Source organism: Pristis pectinata, chromosome 37 (genome assembly GCF_009764475.1).
Source record: "Pristis pectinata isolate sPriPec2 chromosome 37, sPriPec2.1.pri, whole genome shotgun sequence".
NCBI classification, from domain to species: Eukaryota; Metazoa; Chordata; class Chondrichthyes; order Rhinopristiformes; family Pristidae; genus Pristis; species Pristis pectinata.
In genome coordinates, this window is record NC_067440.1 from 9,548,461 (window position 1) to 9,566,059 (window position 17,599).

Consider the following 17,599-nt stretch of genomic DNA (forward strand, 5'->3'; position numbering starts at 1 on the left):
CAACGCGATGATTTAACTGAACGTTACCCCTGTCCCAGAGAAAGGAGCTCAGAACTATAGGCTGGAGCTGCAGCCTGCTGTGGTGCGCTATGGGGGGGCTGGTGAGTGAGCACGCGCTGTGGGAGGGGCCGCACCGTGGGAGGGGTGGTGAGGGAGTGCCGCGCTGTGGGAGGGGCGGTGAGGGAGCGCCCAATATGGGAGGGATGGTGAGGGAGCGCCACACTGTGGGAGATCGGTGACGAGGGAGCTCTGCACTGTGGGAGGGGCAGTGAGGGAGCGCCACACTGTGGGAGGGACGAAGCCTCATGTGAACTGTGATGTCTGTCTCCACTAATCCCATTTGCCCACATTAGGCCCCTATCCTTCCATCCCTTTCCCACCCACGTACCTGTCTAAATGTCTTTTAAACGTAATTGTACCCCCCGCTTCCACCTCCTCTGGCAGCTCGCTCCATATACCAGCACCCCCTGTGTGGAAAAAGTTTCCCCTCAGATCCCTTTTAAATCTTTCCCCTCTCACCCTAAACCTATGCCCTCTAGTTTTAGACTCCCCTACCCTGGGAAAAAGACAGTGAGCATTCACCCTATCTACTCCCCTTATGCTTTTAGAGAAACCTCTATACGGTCACCCCTCAACATCCTGCACTCCAGAGAAGTAAGTCCCAGCCTGTCCAGTCTCTCCTTGTAGCTCAAGTCCTCCAGTCCCAGTAACATCCGCATGAATCTTTCCTCTATCCTTTCCAGTTTAATCACATCTTATACCCAGGTGTCCTTATCTGTAAGTTAGTGATGGTGCTTATGAAATACCATGAAAATTAACTGAGTTCACTGATGTCCTTGAGGGAGGGAAGGAAATTGCTTTCATTATCTGCTCTCAACTATACGTGACTCCAGGATCGCAGTGCAATTGTGTGTTAAGTGTCACTTAACGTTGTGGAGGCCACGTCACCACATGGAGAGCAGCAGCTAACTTGGGTGATTCCTCGCCACCTCTCTAATGGGAAGTGATGACTGGGCGATTAAAGAAAAATATCTTTATGGACTCATCCCATGAGTAATTGTGTGCTGTAAGCACTCAACACCCGTCCCGCAAAGGCCTTTGCCACCTTAGACTAAAGCGGCAGAGATACAGTCAGGAAGAAAGACTTGGGTTTATGAGGATTTAGTTTTCGCACAGATAGTGCTCCCCGGGGCAGTGGTTAACGCTGCCTTGATTAACGTTCTTAGAGCTTACAGAAAGCTCAGAGCCGAGTCGATTGGAATCACTGAGGCAGGCTGGAGCATGAAGTTTGCATGGATGATACTGGTCAGTTCTCTGACAAAGGATGGAGGGATGAATGATGCAGTAAATAGCAAGCTCCATTTCTGTGGCACCTTAAAGTGGCAAGTGTTTTGTGGAGGGATCTATCCAACAAAAATTGGCACTTTGAGGAGATTTTAGGAGTTAGAAAGACACAGTTTTGAGGGGGAAGGTTTGAAGGAGATTTGCATGGCAAGCTTTTTTCCTCAGAGAGTGATAGGTTCCTGGAGTGCACTGCTAGGGGAACTGGTGGAAGCAGGTAAGACAGCAACATTTAGGAGGCATTTAAACAGGCGCATGAACAGGCGGGGAATGGAGGGAGATGGATCGTGTGCAGGCTGATGTGCAGTGTAAGTTGGTATCCTGGTTGTCACAGACATCATGGGCCAAAGGGCCTGTTCCTGTGTTGTATTGTTCTATGTTTAATAAGGGTGGTACCTTGACACAGCTGGTAGAGCTGTTGCCTCACAGCTCCTGAGACCCGGGTTCGATCCTGACCTCCGGTTGTGTGTGTGTGTGTGTGCGTGTGTGTGTGTGAGAGAGAGAGAGAGAGAGAATGTGTGTGTGTGTGTGTGTGTGTGTGTGAGAGAGACAGAGAATGTGTGTGTGTGAGTGTGTGTGGGGTGTGTGTGTGAGAGAGAGAGAGAATGTGTGTGTGAGTGTGTGTGGGGTGTGTGTGAGAGAGAGAGAGAATGTGTGTATGTGAGTGTGTGTGTGAGTGTGTGTGAGTGTGTGTGTGGTGTGTGTGTGTGAGAGAGAGAGAGAATGTGTGTGAGTGTGTGTGTGGGTGTGTGTGTGGAGAATGTGTGAGTGTGTGTGTGTGTGTGTGTGTGTGGGGTGTGCGTTTTGTGCATTCTCCCTATCACCGTGTAGGTTTCCCCCGGGTGCTCTGGTTCCCTCCCACATCCCAAAGGAAGGTTGGTTGGTCAACTGACTGCCGTAAGTTACCCCGGAATGTGGGAGAGTGGTAGGAGAGACAGTGGGTCGTGGAAAAGTAGCGTGAGACTGGTGAGGTTGTTCTGAGAGGCAGGATGGGCGGAATGGCCTCCTGTGTATGAAAAATAATTATGAAAATGAAGGCAGGTTGAGCAGAAGCTAGGATTAAAGGAAGAGGGAGAGACGGAGAGGTTTAAGGAAGGAATTCCAGAGGTTCGGGACACAGCCACGTGGTGGGACGATTAAACTGGATATTAGACTGTTGCTCCTTACATCCTGTGAGATGTGTATGTGTAATGTAAATCATCCTTGCAGAGAGCAGATTGCATTTGGTGTATAAAACCAGCGAGTTTAAAGTGTTGATTCTTTTTCACATTTTTCCCATCCTAAGTTCAACCGCTGATCCCTGCTGGTGGACAACAATGTGGCCAAAACCAACCAGCCTCTTCTCCGCTATTAAAATAGAAAAGGCAGTACATTTGTGTAGCTGGTGGGGCCACTGCCTCGCAGTGCTGGAGACCTGGATTTGATTCTGACCTCTAGTGCTGTCTGTATGTGGAGTTTGCACGTTCTGCTTGTGGCTGCATGGGTTTCGCCTGGGTTCCTCCCACATCCCAAAGATGTGGGGGAGGGTAGGTTAATTGGCTGCTGTAAATTGCCCCTGGTGTGTGGGTGAGTGGGGGACGATGAGAATTTGGTGAGAGCAAAAATGGGGTTAATGTTGAATTAACGTAATTCCCTTTGGAAATATGCTGGCGGGAGAATGGGGAGAGTTTGAAGCGGGCCTTGTCCAACTCCTGATGGCTTGTGAACATCTCCAAGCCTCCACTCCTGTCATCATTGCACTGTGAACACTCCCAGGTGCCTGGAAGAGTGCTGCTTGCTTTACTGATGCATTCATTTCAAGAGGACTACAATATAAAAGCAAGGATGTAATGCTGAGGCTTTATAAGGCATTGGTCAGACCACATTTGGAGTATTGTGAGCAGGTTTTGGCCCCGTATCTAAGGAAGGATGTGCTGGCATTGGAGAGAGTTCAGAGGAGGCTTACCAGAATTATACCAGGGATGAAAGGGTTAACGTATGAGGACTGTTTGATGGCTCTGAGCCTGTACTTGATGGAGTTTAGAAGGATGAAGGGGGATCTCATTGAAACCTACCAAATATTGAAAGGCCTGGACAGAGCGGACGTGGAGAAGATGTTTCCAGTAGAGGGAGAGTCTAGGACCAGAGGGCACAGCCTCAGAATAGAAGGATATCCCTTTAGAACAGAAATGAGGAGGAATTTCTTTAGCTGGGGTGGTGAATCTAGGGAATTCATTGCCACAGAGGGCTGTGGAGGCCAAGTCATTGGTGTACTTAAAGCAGAGGTTGATATTAGTGAGGGAATCAAAGGTTACAGGGAGAAGGCAGGAGAATGGGATTGAGAGGGAAACGTAAATCAGCCATGATTGAATGGTGGAGCAGACTCGATGGGCCGAATGGCCTAATTCTCCTATGATCTTATTATGGTCTTATGGAGGGAAAAGAGGGCAAGGTAGATGGTTGGGTGTACCTGCTGCCTGAGGGGAGATGTACTTGGCTACTCCAGCAGACACCATGGTGAGGATGATGTGGTAGAGGACCCATGAGAAGTACTGGAGGTAGCGGTAATGTTCCAAAGAGTCGTAGACCCATAGGTTGGCTGGCAGAAGGAAAACCAGAGATCAACTGAAAATCAGTGATACGAAATGGAAAGTAATGGAAGTATCAGGCAGCGTCTGTAGAGAGAAAAACAGTTAATGTTTCAGGTCAATGACGTTACATCAGAAATGCTGCACAAACACATGCCTATTGGGATATCCTGAAGCCCCCGTTACATAAATGGAGGGAGATCATGTTGGACATACCCAACAAGTCAAGCAGCATCTGTGGAGAGGAAAAGAGTCAACTCTGTTTCTCTCTCCGCAGTGTAGTCATAGAGTTATACAGCACGGAGACAGGCCCTTCAGCCCAACTCGTCCATGCTGACCAAGTTGCCTTTCTGACCTAGTCCCACTTGTCTGCATTTGGCCCATATCCCGCTAAACCTTTCCTATCCAGGAATCTTTCTAAATATCTTTTAAACGTTGTAATTTTACCCGCCTCTACCACTTCCTCTGGCAGCTCGTTCCACACACCCACCACCCTCTGTGTGGAGAAAGTTACCCCTCAGGTCCCTTTTAAATCTTTCCCCTCTCACCTTAAACCTAGGCCCTCTTTTTAGACTCCCCTACCCTAGAAAAAAATACTGTGCCCATCCACCTTATCTGTGCCCCTCATGACTTGATAAACCTCTGTCAGGTCACCCCTCCGCTTCCTTTGCTCCAGAGGTATCTCCAGCATTTTCTGTTTTTATTTCAGGTTTTCTGGCGTCTGCAGGTTTTCAGTGGAAGGGGTTGTTCCTTGGAGAAAAGAGAATTCTGGGATCTTCCTCTTCATTGACCTGTAGGTGTGCTCCTGTGTGGAAGACAATTCCCCCAGCACGCACCAAACAGAAAGGTACCATTTATTGTTAGAGCAATTGGGAACAAAAGAAGGAAGTTATGCTTTAGCTATACAGTGCACCCGTGAAATCACGTATACAGCACAGAAGCAGGCCCTTCGGCCCAATTGGTCCATACTGACCAAGATTCCCATCTAAACTAGTCCCACTTACCTGCGTTTGGCCCATATCCCTATAAACCTTTCCTATCCATGTACCTGTCCGAGTATCTTATAAACATTGCCTCAACCACTTCTCTGGCAGCCCATTCCATATACTGACCACCCCCTGGATGAAAAAGTTGTCCCTCAGGTTCCTAGTAAATCCCTCCCCTCTCACCTTAAACCTTTGCCCTCTAGATTCCCAACCCTGGGAAAAAGACTGAGTGCATTCACCCTCATGATTTTATACACCTTCTATAAGATCACCCCTCAGTCTCCTATGCTCCAATGAAAAAAAGTCCCAGCCTGCTCAACCCCTCTCTGTAACTCAGTCCCTCGAGTCCTGGCGACATCCTTAGAACTCCTCTGCACTCTTTCCAGCTTAATGGTATCATTCCTATAGCAGGGTGACCAAAACCAAACATACCTGGAGTACTGTGGAGTTAATGCATTGGGAGCAGTTCAGAGAAGGTTCAGCAGACTGATACCTGGAAACAGAGGGTTGACTTACGAGGAAAGGTTGGACTTGTTTTCACTGGAGAATGGGATTGGAAAATACAAGATACTGAGAGGTCCTGACAGGGTGGATGTGGAGCAGATGTTTCCTGTTGTGGGAGAATTTAGAACTAGGTGGGGTCACAGTTTAAAAATAGGACAGAGATGAGGTGAGTTTCTCTCCCAGAGCGTGGTGAGTCTTTGGAAATCTCTTCCCTCATAGGATGATGGAAGCAAAGTCTTTGAATAGAGCTATAAGGAGAGGTCGGACAAACTTGGGTTGTTTTCTCTGGAGCGTCAGAGGCTGAGGGGAGACCTGATAGAAGTTCATAAAAGGGTGGACAGTCAGAATCTTTCTCCCAGGGCAGAAATATGAAGAACTAGAGGACATGCATTTAAAGTGAGAGGGGGTAAGTTCAAAGCAGATGTGCGGGCCAAGTTTTGGTTTACACCGAGAGTGGTAGGTGCTTGGAACAGTCTGCCAGGGGTGGTGGTAGAAGCAGATATGATAGTGGCATTTAGGAGGCTGTTAGGTAGACACATGAACAGGCAGGGAATGGAGGGACATGGATCATGTGCAGACAGAAGGGATTTGGTTTAATTCAGCATCGTGTTCAGTCCAGATATTGTGGGCCGAAGGGCCTGTTCCTGTGCTGTACTGTTCTATGTTCCATGAATGGCATGGTAGTGTGTAGCGGTTAGCGTAACGCTATTACAGCACCAGCGACCCGGGTTCAAATCCAGCCACTGTCTGTAAGGAGTTTGTACGTTCTCCCCGTGTCTGCGTGGGTTTCCTCCAGGTGCTCCAGTTTCCTCCCACATTCCAAAACACGTACGGGTTAGGAAGTTGTGGGCGTGCTATGTTGGCACCGGAAGCGTGGCGACACTTGTGGGCTGCCCACCAAAATGCTCTACGCAAAAGATGTATTTCGCTGTGTGTTTCAATGTACATGTGACTAATAAAGAAATCTAAATCTAAATGTTTCAGGCAGAGGCGGATTCTTGATTAGCAAGAGGGTGAAAGGTTATTGGGGGGAGGTGGGATTGCAGAGTCGAGGTTACAATCTGCTCAGCTGTGATCTTACTAAATAGAGGAGTGGGCTAGAGGGGACGAGTGGCCTCCTGGGTGTAACTCATGGGATCGTTGCATGTTTTAGGAAAACCACCTTTGTTATTGATGGCCTGCCGACTACTCCCCCACCACAGTCTTTGTGGGAATATTTTATCGACTGCATGGGTGCCACCGGAGACGAGGCAGCCGATCTGGGCACAGCAAGATCCCACAAACACCGTCGTGACCGCCACAGTGGTGCCGGCAGCCGTATTACTGATAGATGACGTCAAGGGGGTGTTGGGCACGGTGGACCGTTAAGGGATAAAGATCCAAACAGTGCCACACAACTAGGACCAGTCTCAGAACAAAGGGGATGGGGGTTTGGGGAGGGGGGAGGGCTTTCTCGATAATGAGCAGGGTCTGAGGATCTTGTGCAATCCTTGTGCAAACCCACCTTCACTCACTGGACGTGAATGATTAATGCGCCAGAGATTAGACCCACACAGATTAACCACAGCATAGATTAAATAGCACTTGCAACATAGAATGTATTTGAGAGCAGGCAAAGTATAGTTCAAGAGTTAATGTGTAGTAGTTGGATCACAGAGGGCTTGTTTAGTTCTGCAATGTGCAATGCAATAGCCATCATACTCAGAGTGAACCGGTTAGGGAGCATTGACTCTGCAATGTGCAATGCAATAGCCATCATACTCAGAGTGAACCGGTTAGGGAGCATCTGCAATGTGTGCAATAGCCATCATTCGAAAGTAGGGAGCATTGACTGGTGAAATCGTGACCTTGGTGAAATTGGGCTCACTACTTCCATTTAGGGCAAATGTTGTTGCCTCCGAGCTCCTCAAAGTACTGGACATGTGTGCAATGACATTGTGCCATCGACACCACTGACACCCCTTCTCCCACTTCCCGAGTGCAATTGGACCTCCCGTAGGAGGTAGCGGTTACATTATTGGACTGAGCATCGAAGTTGACAGTACAGAAATAGGACCTTTAGTCCTACCTTGTCCATGTTGACCGTGAAGCCTATCTACCCATCGACCTGCACTTGGCCCATATCCCCCTACGCCTTTCCTATCCAAACACCTTTTGAACTTTATAACTGTATCTGCTTCCACCACCTCCTCCAGCAGCCCCTTCCAGATATTCACCACACCATGTGTGAAAAGCTTACCCCTTTGGATTTCTCCCCTCACCTTAAAGCTGTGCGTCCAGTTCTAGACTCCCCTGCCCTGGGAATAAAGATTCTGACTATCCACTCTATCTATGCCCCTCATAATTTTATAAACCTCCGTAATGTCACCGCCCTACATTTTACGTTCCAATGAGAAAAAACCCAGCTGGTCCAACCTCTCCTTATAACTACAGCCCCCCCATTCCAAGTAACATCCTGGTGAGTCTCTTCTGTACTCTCTCTATGGTTACCACATCCTTCCTATAGTGTGGCCACCAGAACTGTACACAACACTGTACACAGAACTGTCCAACCAATGTTTTGTACAACTGCAACATGACGTCCCAACTCTTACACTCAATGCCTCGGCCCATGAAGGCAAGCATACCAAATGCCTTTATCATTACCCTATCCACCTGTGTGTTGCCCCTTTAAGTAAGCTGTGGACTTGCACCCCAAGCTCCCAAGGTCACTGCATTTTACTCTATATGTCCTTCTAGAATTTGACCTTCCAAGATGCTTTACCTCACACTTGTCTGGATTAAGTTCCATCTGCCAGTGTTCTGCCCTCTAGATTTTAGTTCCCCCTCCCCAGGAAAAAGACGATGTGTGTTCACCATATCCATGCCCCTCAGGATTTTATACACCTCTAATAGGGCAGCCCTCAATCTCCTATGGTCCAAGGAATAAAGACCTAGCCTGGCCAACCTCTCCCTATAACTCAGGCCCTCTAGTCCTGGCAACATCCTCGTAAATATTTTCTTCACTCTTTCCAGCTTAGCCATGTCTTTCCTATAACAGGGCGACCAAAACTGTACATAGTACTCCAAGTGTGACCTCACCAACAACTTGTACAACTGCAACATAATGTCCCAACTCCTATACTCAGTGCCCTGACTGATGAAGGCCAGTGTGCTAAACGCCTTTTTCACCACCCTGTCTACCTGTGACGCCGCTTTCAACGAACTATGGACTTGTACTCCTAGGTCCCTCCGTTCCATTGCACTCCCCAGTGCCCTACCATTCTAGCCCTAACTTCAACTGATATATCTGCTTTTGAGATGATAGAGGATCCAGCAGACGGTTCCTGGATGGATTCGTCACATGGGAGGAGATTGTTCCAGCAAGGCATTCTGTAGAGTTCAGAAATCATCTCTTGAAGCATGCAAGTTCTTAGAAGGTTTGATAGACGGATAGAGGGAGGATGTTTCCTCTGGCTGAGGACTCTAGGAGCCCCAGTCACAGAAGAAGGGGTCAGCCACATAGAACTGAGATGAGGAGAGATGTCTTCATTCAGAGGGTGGTGAGTCTTTGGAATTCTCCATCTCAGAGGCCCGGTCATTGGGTTCATTCTGGATATTTGAGGAATCGGAGGATTATGGAGTTAGGGCAGGAAAATGCAATTGAGGTAGAAGATCTGTTGAATGGTAAAGCAGGCTAGAGGGGCCGAGAGGCCTCCCCCCACCCCCATCTCCTAACCTGTTTCCCTGCCCGTTCATAAATGAGGGAAGATTGGGGCTCATTCCGACAAAGAGCTGGAATAGATGTGAAGGGCTGAGTGGCTCCCTTCACAGAACGTAGAACAGTCCAGCACAGGAACAGGCTCTTCGGCCCACCATGTCTGTGCCGACCATGAAACCAATCCAGCTAATCCCACCTGCCTGCACTTGGTCAATCTCCCCCCCATTCCCTGCCTGTTCATGTGTCTGTCTAAATGCTTCTGAAATGTTGCTATCACATCTGCTTCTCACCACCTCCCCTGGCATCACGTTCCAGATACTTACTGTTCTTTGTGTAAAGAACTTTCCACGTAAATCTGCTTTGAACTCTCTCCCTCTCACCTTAAAGCTACATCCTCTACTATTTGACATTTCCACTCTGGGAAAAAGAATCTGACTGCCTATCTGAGCCTCTCAAAATTTTAGATACTCCTCTCAGCTCTCCCCTCAGCCTCTGACGCTGCAGAGAAAACAACCCAAGTTTGTCCAGCCTCTCCTTATAGCTAATACTCTTTAATCCAGGCAGCATCCTGGTGAACCTCTTCCGCACTCACTCCAAAGCCTTGCTTGCTGCCTGGAATGAAATAGATTGGCGCACTCATATCTCGCCATCAGTCTCTGCCTCTCTGGGATGTGGCTCGGAAACAAGCAGTGAAGGACTTGGTGGATTTGCCCACGGGTGTGTCCAGAGTACGTTACCTCGCTGGAACTTGGAGATGATGACATCGAGGCTGAAGCTGATGGTGGCCATTAGCATTCCCAGCAGGAAGAGGAAAATCCAGTCCTCGCCCACCTTCAGAACCTGCTTCCGTAAGGACAGGGCAAGAGCTGTGACGAAACAGCAGATGTCAGCAAGCACGGACCCCTGTTTCCCTTCATCGATAAACAGACCGGCCGTTGTCATACAGAGACTTGAAGCAGTCTCCAGATTAGTGACAGGACACCGTTGTGACATGCATTCTGTCCTCAGCAAGAATTCCACACATTGTATTATCCCACACACCAGGGTTAGACTACACAAACTCAGCCACACTGCAAGCAACCTTACTAAATAGCTGGACATGCACAGGGCTGTGGGGAGAGAGCGGGGTAGGGGGATTAGTTTGGGGACTGATACAGGGCTGTGGGGAGAGCACAGGGCAGTGGGATTAGTTTGGGGACTGATACAGGGCTGTGGGGAGAGCGCGGGGCAGTGGGATTAGTTTGAGGATTGATACAGGGCTGTGGGGAGAGAGCGGGGCAGTGGGATTAGTTTGGGGATTGATACAGGGCTGTGGGGAGAGCACAGGGCAGTGGGATTAGTTTGGGGACTGATACAGGGCTGTGGGGAGAGCGCGGGGCAGTGGGATTAGTTTGGGATTGATGCAGGGCTGTGGGGAGAGAGCGGGGCAGTGGGATTAGGTCTGTTTTACTCCTGGACTGACAGCAGGAACCCAGGGGGCTGAATGGCCTCCTGCTGTGCCCTCAGCCACCGAGACGCTCACTTACGTTTGAAGAGCCGGCGGAGCCTGTGTGCGGTCTTCCTCGCCGTGCTCTGCCACTCCGCGGCCAAGTAGCCCTTGTTGGAATCCTGCCCTTCTCCCCTCTCCCCTGACCCACCTGCCCCATCCCCTCTCCCCGCCCCGCTGCCCCGGCGCTGTCCACCGATCTTTCCATCTTATCCTTATCCAAGTCCTCCTTTTTCCGCGTATAAGGCGGCATCACCACGAGCGGAGCAAGGCAGCCTCAGCCTCTTGATCTGGACTGCACTCAAGTGCCTGGGCACAGAGGCTGGTTACTGGTTATCCCTTTATACATGTCTGGGCCTTGATCATCAGACTCCAGAGGGACCCGGTCTTGGCCGTCCGTTCTCCCCTCCCTCCCCGACTACTTTTCTCTGTGTGTTTTATCTCACAGAATGGCTCTCACCTCCCCCTCCAGTCAAAGTTTACACGAGCCACTCTCTAAGCGTTGGTGGAATCTGTAGAGGTGGGATGGGAGGGAGCCACTGATTTTTTTAATCCCCATTCCTGGGGTTAGAAGTGGCTCCCCCAGGGTTAAGCAGACTGTCTCCTAAGCCCTGATCCTGCTACCTCTTCCACCTCTCCTCAGTGTGGGATTGGGATTGGTTTATTACTGTCACTTGTACCGGGTACAGTGAAAAAACTTGTCTTGCATCCCGATCGTACAGGTCAGTTCATTACACTGCAGTTACATTGAGTTAGTACAGAGGTGCATTGAGGTAGTACAGGTAAAAACAATAACGGTACAGAGTAAGTGTCACAGCTACAGAGAAAGTGCAGTGCAATAAGGTGGCGAGGTCACAACAAGGTAGATCGTGAGGTCATAGTCCATCTCATTGTATAAGGGAACCGTTCAATGGTCTTATCACAGTGGGGTAGAAGCTGTCCTTAAGTCTGCTGGTACATGCCCTCAGGCTCCTGTATCTTCTACCCAATGGAAGAGAAGAGAGAATGACCTGGGTGGGTGGGGTCCTTTGATTCGGGTGGGTGGGGTCAGTGACACAGTGAACATGGATTCTTAACTCCAGGGTACCCAATACCTCATCCTAGAGTCCTACACACCCAGTTAGGGGTTTTCGCTGTGGACATTTGGGGTGTGGGTTCAAACTGTGATGTGATTGTGACTACCAGGGTGGATCAGATATCCTGTCCTGATACCCCAAGGCACAAGTTCAGCGGTGTGACGGAACACTCTTCACTCTCCCTGGGTGAGAGTGTGGCTCCAGCAACTCTCAAGAAGCTTCACACCATCCCGGGACAAAGCAGCCCGCTTGATCGGTATCCCGTCCACCCCTCTAAACACCCCCTCCCTCCACCACAGCGCACCGTCTACAGAGCACACCGCGGTTACTCGCCCAGGCTACTCCGACAGCACCTCCCAAAACCATCACGCCTCCCCACCAGGAAGGACGAGGGCAGCGGATGCAGAGGAGCACCACCAGCCGCGGGTTCCCCTCCGAGGCCCACAGCGTCCCATCTTAGAAATACATCACCATTCCTTCATCGTCACTGGGTCTGTCTTGGAACTGCCTCCCTGACAGCACCATGGGAGCACCTTCACTACAAATTTTAAGAATAAATTAGATAGATACATGGATGGGAGGGTTATGGACTGGGTGCAGGTCAATGGGACTAGCAGAATAATGTTTTGGCACAGACTAGAAGGGCCGAATGGCCTTTTCCTGTGCTGTAGTGTTATATGGTTCTAAGGACTACAACGGTTCCACGTGACAGCTCACCTCCGGGGGCAATTAGGGGGGCAAATAGGGGATGGACAGATCCCAAAAATGGAATAATTGGAATGAACCTGACCTGCCGTTGGCCCCGGAGTGAATGTTGGTCAGGAAACCATGGCGACTTTCCTCCTCCTCTGCCAGTGCTGCCCCGTGATTCTTTATGTCCCCTGAGAGGGTGGACAGTGCCTCAGTTTAACCCGTACACTACACCTCTGGCAAGGCAGCACTCTCTCCGTACCGGGGCCTGGAGATGAGCGAGCTCCTTTCTGTCCCCTCCCAACGGTCAGGTAGGACGGAGGCGCCTGGTTTAATTCCCTACGTCCTCCTGGATCCTTATCCGGAATCAGACATCAGAGAGAGTTTTGCAAGAATTGGCTGCACACACGTGTATGCACACACAAACACACACACATGCACATGCACACATACACACACGCACACATGCACGCACATACACACAGATGCAAACACATACAAACACACACATGCACACACACACATACACACAGATACACAGATGCAAACACATGCACACAGACGCACACATACGTATACACACATGCATGCACACACAGATACAAACACACATGTGCACACACATATGCAAACACATACAAGCACACACATGCACCCACACATGCAATTAACCCTGTCCCCACACTCAGAAGCAAATTACTATCAGTAGTCTGAATCTCACTGGTTACTCCGTCTCCCCCCACCAGCCCCCTTCCCCCACACCCCCTCTCCATTGCCCCTTCTCACTTATTCCCCGACTGCCTCTCTCTCACACCCTCCCCTCCCCTCTGTCCAGCTCGTCCCAGCACCTCCCACCCTTTCCCTCCCTCTCCGTTCCAACTTCCTCAGTTTACCTTCCCTCCTCCTGCCCTGTTCCTGCACCTCCCCCCCGCACCCCCCCCCCAAAGCCATGCTGGTCAGTGGGTGAAGTGGGAGGTTTCACAACAATGCCACAAAGCTCCTCTTGAACTGGATCTACCCCACCCATGGAGACTGAAGCAGGATTAGGAACCCTGCTGCACTGGTGTGGAATTCCAGTACGTTAACCCTTGACTGGCTGACCTGATGCTGACTGGGCCCTTCAGTACAAAGGTGTTAACCCTCCACCTCCCAGGGCCACAGACCTGCCATGCCCAGGCAGCAGCTCAGTGCCAGCAAGCTATTCAACCACTGGAGGAGGTGCATCACTGCAACTGCATGTGGGATCCTCGGCAGAGGACGATCAGGGAGCTGGCATCCTGAAGCTGTAACGTCGAACCTAACACAGCTCATGGAGAAGTGGGGGCCACCAGCGGCAGCTGCGACACAGGAGTGACTGGGAGGGGCAGGGGGAGGATGCCAGGTGTCTGCTGGTATCTGACCGACCCACCCACAACCTCTCCTCCTCTCGACACCCTCTCTCCGGTACACACACACACACACACACACACACACACACACACACACACACACACACACACACACACAGCACACACACACACACACACACACACACACACACACGCGCGCGCGCTCCTGTGAAGCATAAAACAGTTGACCTGATCAACCTGTTTCTGGATAGTTCCTCTTTATTGACTGGCACAGTGGCGCAATGGGTAGAGCTGCTGCCTTGTGGTACCAGAGACCCGGGTTCAATCCCGACCTCCGGTGCTGTGTGTGTGTGTGTGGTTCGCATATTCTCCCTGTGACTGCGTGGGTTTCCCCTGGGGGCTCCAGTTTCCTCCCACGTCCCAAAGGTGTGAGAGGTCGGTTAATTGCCCCCTAGTGTGTGGGTGAGGGGTAGAATCTGGGGCCATGGGCACCTCTAAGTAGCTGCCTAGCACTCTGAAAATTAAATGATGCCCACAAAGCAGGAGAAGGCTATAAGAAGATAGCAAAGCGTTTTCAGGTAGCCGTTTCCTCAGTTCGTGATGTATTTAAGAAATGGCAGTTAACAGAAACGGTGGAGGTCAAGTTGAGGTCTGGACGACCAAGAAAACTTTCTGAGAGAACTGCTCATAGGATTGCTAGAAAGTCAAATAAAAACCCCAGTTTGACTGCAAAAGACCTTCAGGAAGATTTAGCAGACTCTGGAGTGATGGTGCACTGTTCCACTGCGCAGCGACACCTGCACAAATATGACCTTCATGGAAGAGTCATCAGAAGAAAAACCTTTATTGTGTCCTCACCACAAAATTCAGCGTCAGAAGTTTGCAAAGGAACATCTAACAAGCCTGATGCATTTTGGAAACAAGTCCTGTGGACTGATGAAGTTAAAATAGAACCTTTTGGTCGCAATGAACAAAGGTATGTTTGGAGAAAAAAGGGTGTGGAATTTCATGAAAAGAAACACCTCTCCAACTGTTAAGCACGGGGGTGCAATCGATCATGCTTTGGGCTTGTGTTGCAGCCAGTGGCACGGGGAACATTTCACTGGTAGAGGGAAGAATGAATTCAATTAAATACCAGCAAATTCTGGAAGCAAAACATCACACCGTCTGTAAAAAAGCTGAAGATGAAAAGAGGATGGCTTCTACAACAGGATAATGATCCTAAACACACCTCAAAATCCACAATGGACTACCTCAAGAGGCACAAGCTGAAGGTTTTGCCGTGGCCCTCAAAGTCCCCCGACCTAAACATCATTGAAAATCTGTGGATAGACTTCAAAGGAACAGTGCATGCAGGACGGCCCAAGAATCTCACAGAACTAGAATCCTTTTGCAAGGAAGAATGGGCGAAAATCCCCAAACAAGAATAGAAAGACTTTTAGCTGCTACAGAAACCATTTACAAGCTCTGATACTTGCCAAAGGGGGTGTTACTAAATACCGACCGTGCTGGGTGCCAAAACTTTTGTTTTGGGCCCTTTTCCTTTTTTGTTATTTTGAAACTGTAAAAGATGGAAATAAAAAAGTAATCTTGCTTAAAATATTAAAGAAATGTGTCATCTTTAACTTTATGCCTTTAGGAAATCAGGTCATCTTTTACTCGCTTAGCTATGCACAGTAACAGAAATTTTGACCAGGGGTGCCCAAACTTTTGCAGGCCACTGTAGTTGAAAGAAAGCCTGCGCTTCATTGCTAACTTCACATGTCAATCACGTGAAAAGACCAGCTATCCTTCCTGCCCTAAACACGGGGCGATGCTAATTGCCTTCCTGCTATAAACAAGTTTATCTTATCTTACTACATCACTACAGCTTTCACAGCGACATGACAGAGAACCTCATGATTTTGTCTAGTGAGCCTGCTTGCTCAGCCTGGGTGCTGTTAGAAGACAACTCTGTTTCAATTGCAAACATGCCTTTAACCCTTGCACTCCATCCCTCCGTCCAACAAGGTCACCAAGCTGAAATGTTGAGTCTGTTTCCCTCTCTACAGATGCTGCCAGACTTGCTGAGTTTCTCCAACATTCTTGTTTTTGTTCCAGGAAATGTTTGCATTTCAGACATTTCCCACTTATCTTCGACAGGTCTTTTAAAACACACTTCTGCCATTTTAAGGCTCAGAATCAGGTTTATTATCACTGACTTAGATGACATGAAATGTGTTGTTTTGTGGCAGCAGTACAGTGCAAAGGTATAAAATTACTATAAATTACAAAATAAATGAATAGTGCAAAGAAAAAGGAATAACAAAGTGGTGTTCATGGGTTCATCGACCGTTCAGAAATCTGATGGTGGAGGGGAAGAAGCTGTTCCTAAATCATTGAGTGTGGGTCTTCAGGCTCCTGTACCTCCTCTCCAGTGGTAGTAATGTGAAGAGGGCATGTCCTGGGTGGTGAGGGTCCTTCGTGATGGATGCCACCTTCTTGAGCCACCGCCTCTCGAGGATGTCCTTGATGGCGAGGCAGGTTGTGCCCGTGATGGAGCTGGCTGAGTCTGCAGTCTCTTGTGATCTTGTTCATTCCAGGCGGTGATGCAACCAGTCAGAATGCTCTCCACCGTACACCTATAGAAATTTGCAGGAGTCTTTGGTGATGTACCAGATCTCCTCAAACTCCTGACAAAGTAGAGCCAAGGTCAGGACAGTTATCTGTCCCTCTGCTGGAAGGACGGTTCGCACAGACCAGTACAGGAAGTTCAGTTGGTTTCCTTGGATAATGATTTAAGGCCAGGTGCTGAGTTCCAAAAGCCCTTGATCATCAGATCTCACCAATGTGGACAAAATCTTTGAGGTTTAAGTGTTGCTTGATTCTATGCTGGAGTCTACCCAGTATGAGCAGCACTTATGGGAAGGGTCATTTATCAGGCGTGGTAGTGTAGCGGTTAGCGTAACGCTTTACAGCACCAGCGACCTGGGTTCAATTCCAGCCACTGTCTGTAAGGAATTTGTATGTTCTCCCCGTGTCTGCGTGGGTTTCCTCCAGGTGTTCTGGTTTCTTCCCACATTCCAAAGATGTACAGGTTAAGAAGTTGTGGGCATGCTATGTTGGCGCCGGAAGCGTGGCCACACATGCGGGCTGCCCCAGAATATTCCATGCAAAAAAGATGCATTTCACTGTGTGTTTCGATGTACATGTGACTAATAAAGATATCTATCTCATCTTATCTCATGAGAAAGAAGGGGATTTGATGACAGGGGGAAGGACTTGTCTGCCTGGCAGTGAGCACTTGGTTTGAATGGGCTATTTCTGGGCAATGTTGTACGTGTATGTGATTTGCCTGCGATTAATTCCGCTGCTTGCTGATCTGCTCTAATACCAGCAGGTGGAGGTGTCACTCCACCTTCATGTTTAAGAAACAGGCAAAACACCCACAGATGCTGGAAATCCAAAATAAAAACAGAAAATGCTGAAAATGCTCTGTAGGTCAGACAGCATCTGTGGAGAGAGAAACGCAGAGTGAGCAGATCAACCTGAAATTTCACTGTTTCTCTCACCATACCGATTAAGAAGTATCTAGATGAGCACTTGAATCACCAAGGCATAGAAAGCTGTGGACCAAGTTATGTTGGAAGATGCTGCCTGGACTAGAGGGCCTGAGTTATAGGGAGAGGTTGGCCACACTGGATCTTTATTCCTTGGAGTGTAGGAGACTGAGGGGTGACTTCATAGAAGTCTATAAAATCATGAGGGGTATGGATAAAGTGGGTGGGGTCTTTGATTATGCTGGCTGCTTTACGAGGCAGCGAGAAGTGTAGACAGAGTCCATGGAGGGGAGGCTGGTTTCTGTGATGTGCTGAGCTGTGTCCACAACTCTCTGCAGTTTCTTACTTGTTGTAGTCTTGA

The 17,599-nt window shown here is 49.1% G+C and overlaps 1 protein-coding gene across 1 annotated transcript in view; it reads right to left on the minus strand.

Annotated features, from left to right (window-relative positions):
* The window catches only part of LOC127586512 (chloride channel protein 1-like), a 59,803-nt gene extending 48,966 nt beyond the window's left edge, over positions 1–10,837 (minus strand). Inside the window, exons 1-2 of the mRNA XM_052044525.1 lie at positions 10,736–10,837; positions 9,836–9,938 (exon numbers count right to left, since the gene is read on the minus strand). Of these exons, the coding sequence (XP_051900485.1) occupies positions 9,836–9,938; positions 10,736–10,837 (205 nt within the window). The remainder of the gene's footprint in view (positions 1–9,835; positions 9,939–10,735) is intronic.
* Between the last annotated feature and the right edge of the window lie 6,762 nt (positions 10,838–17,599).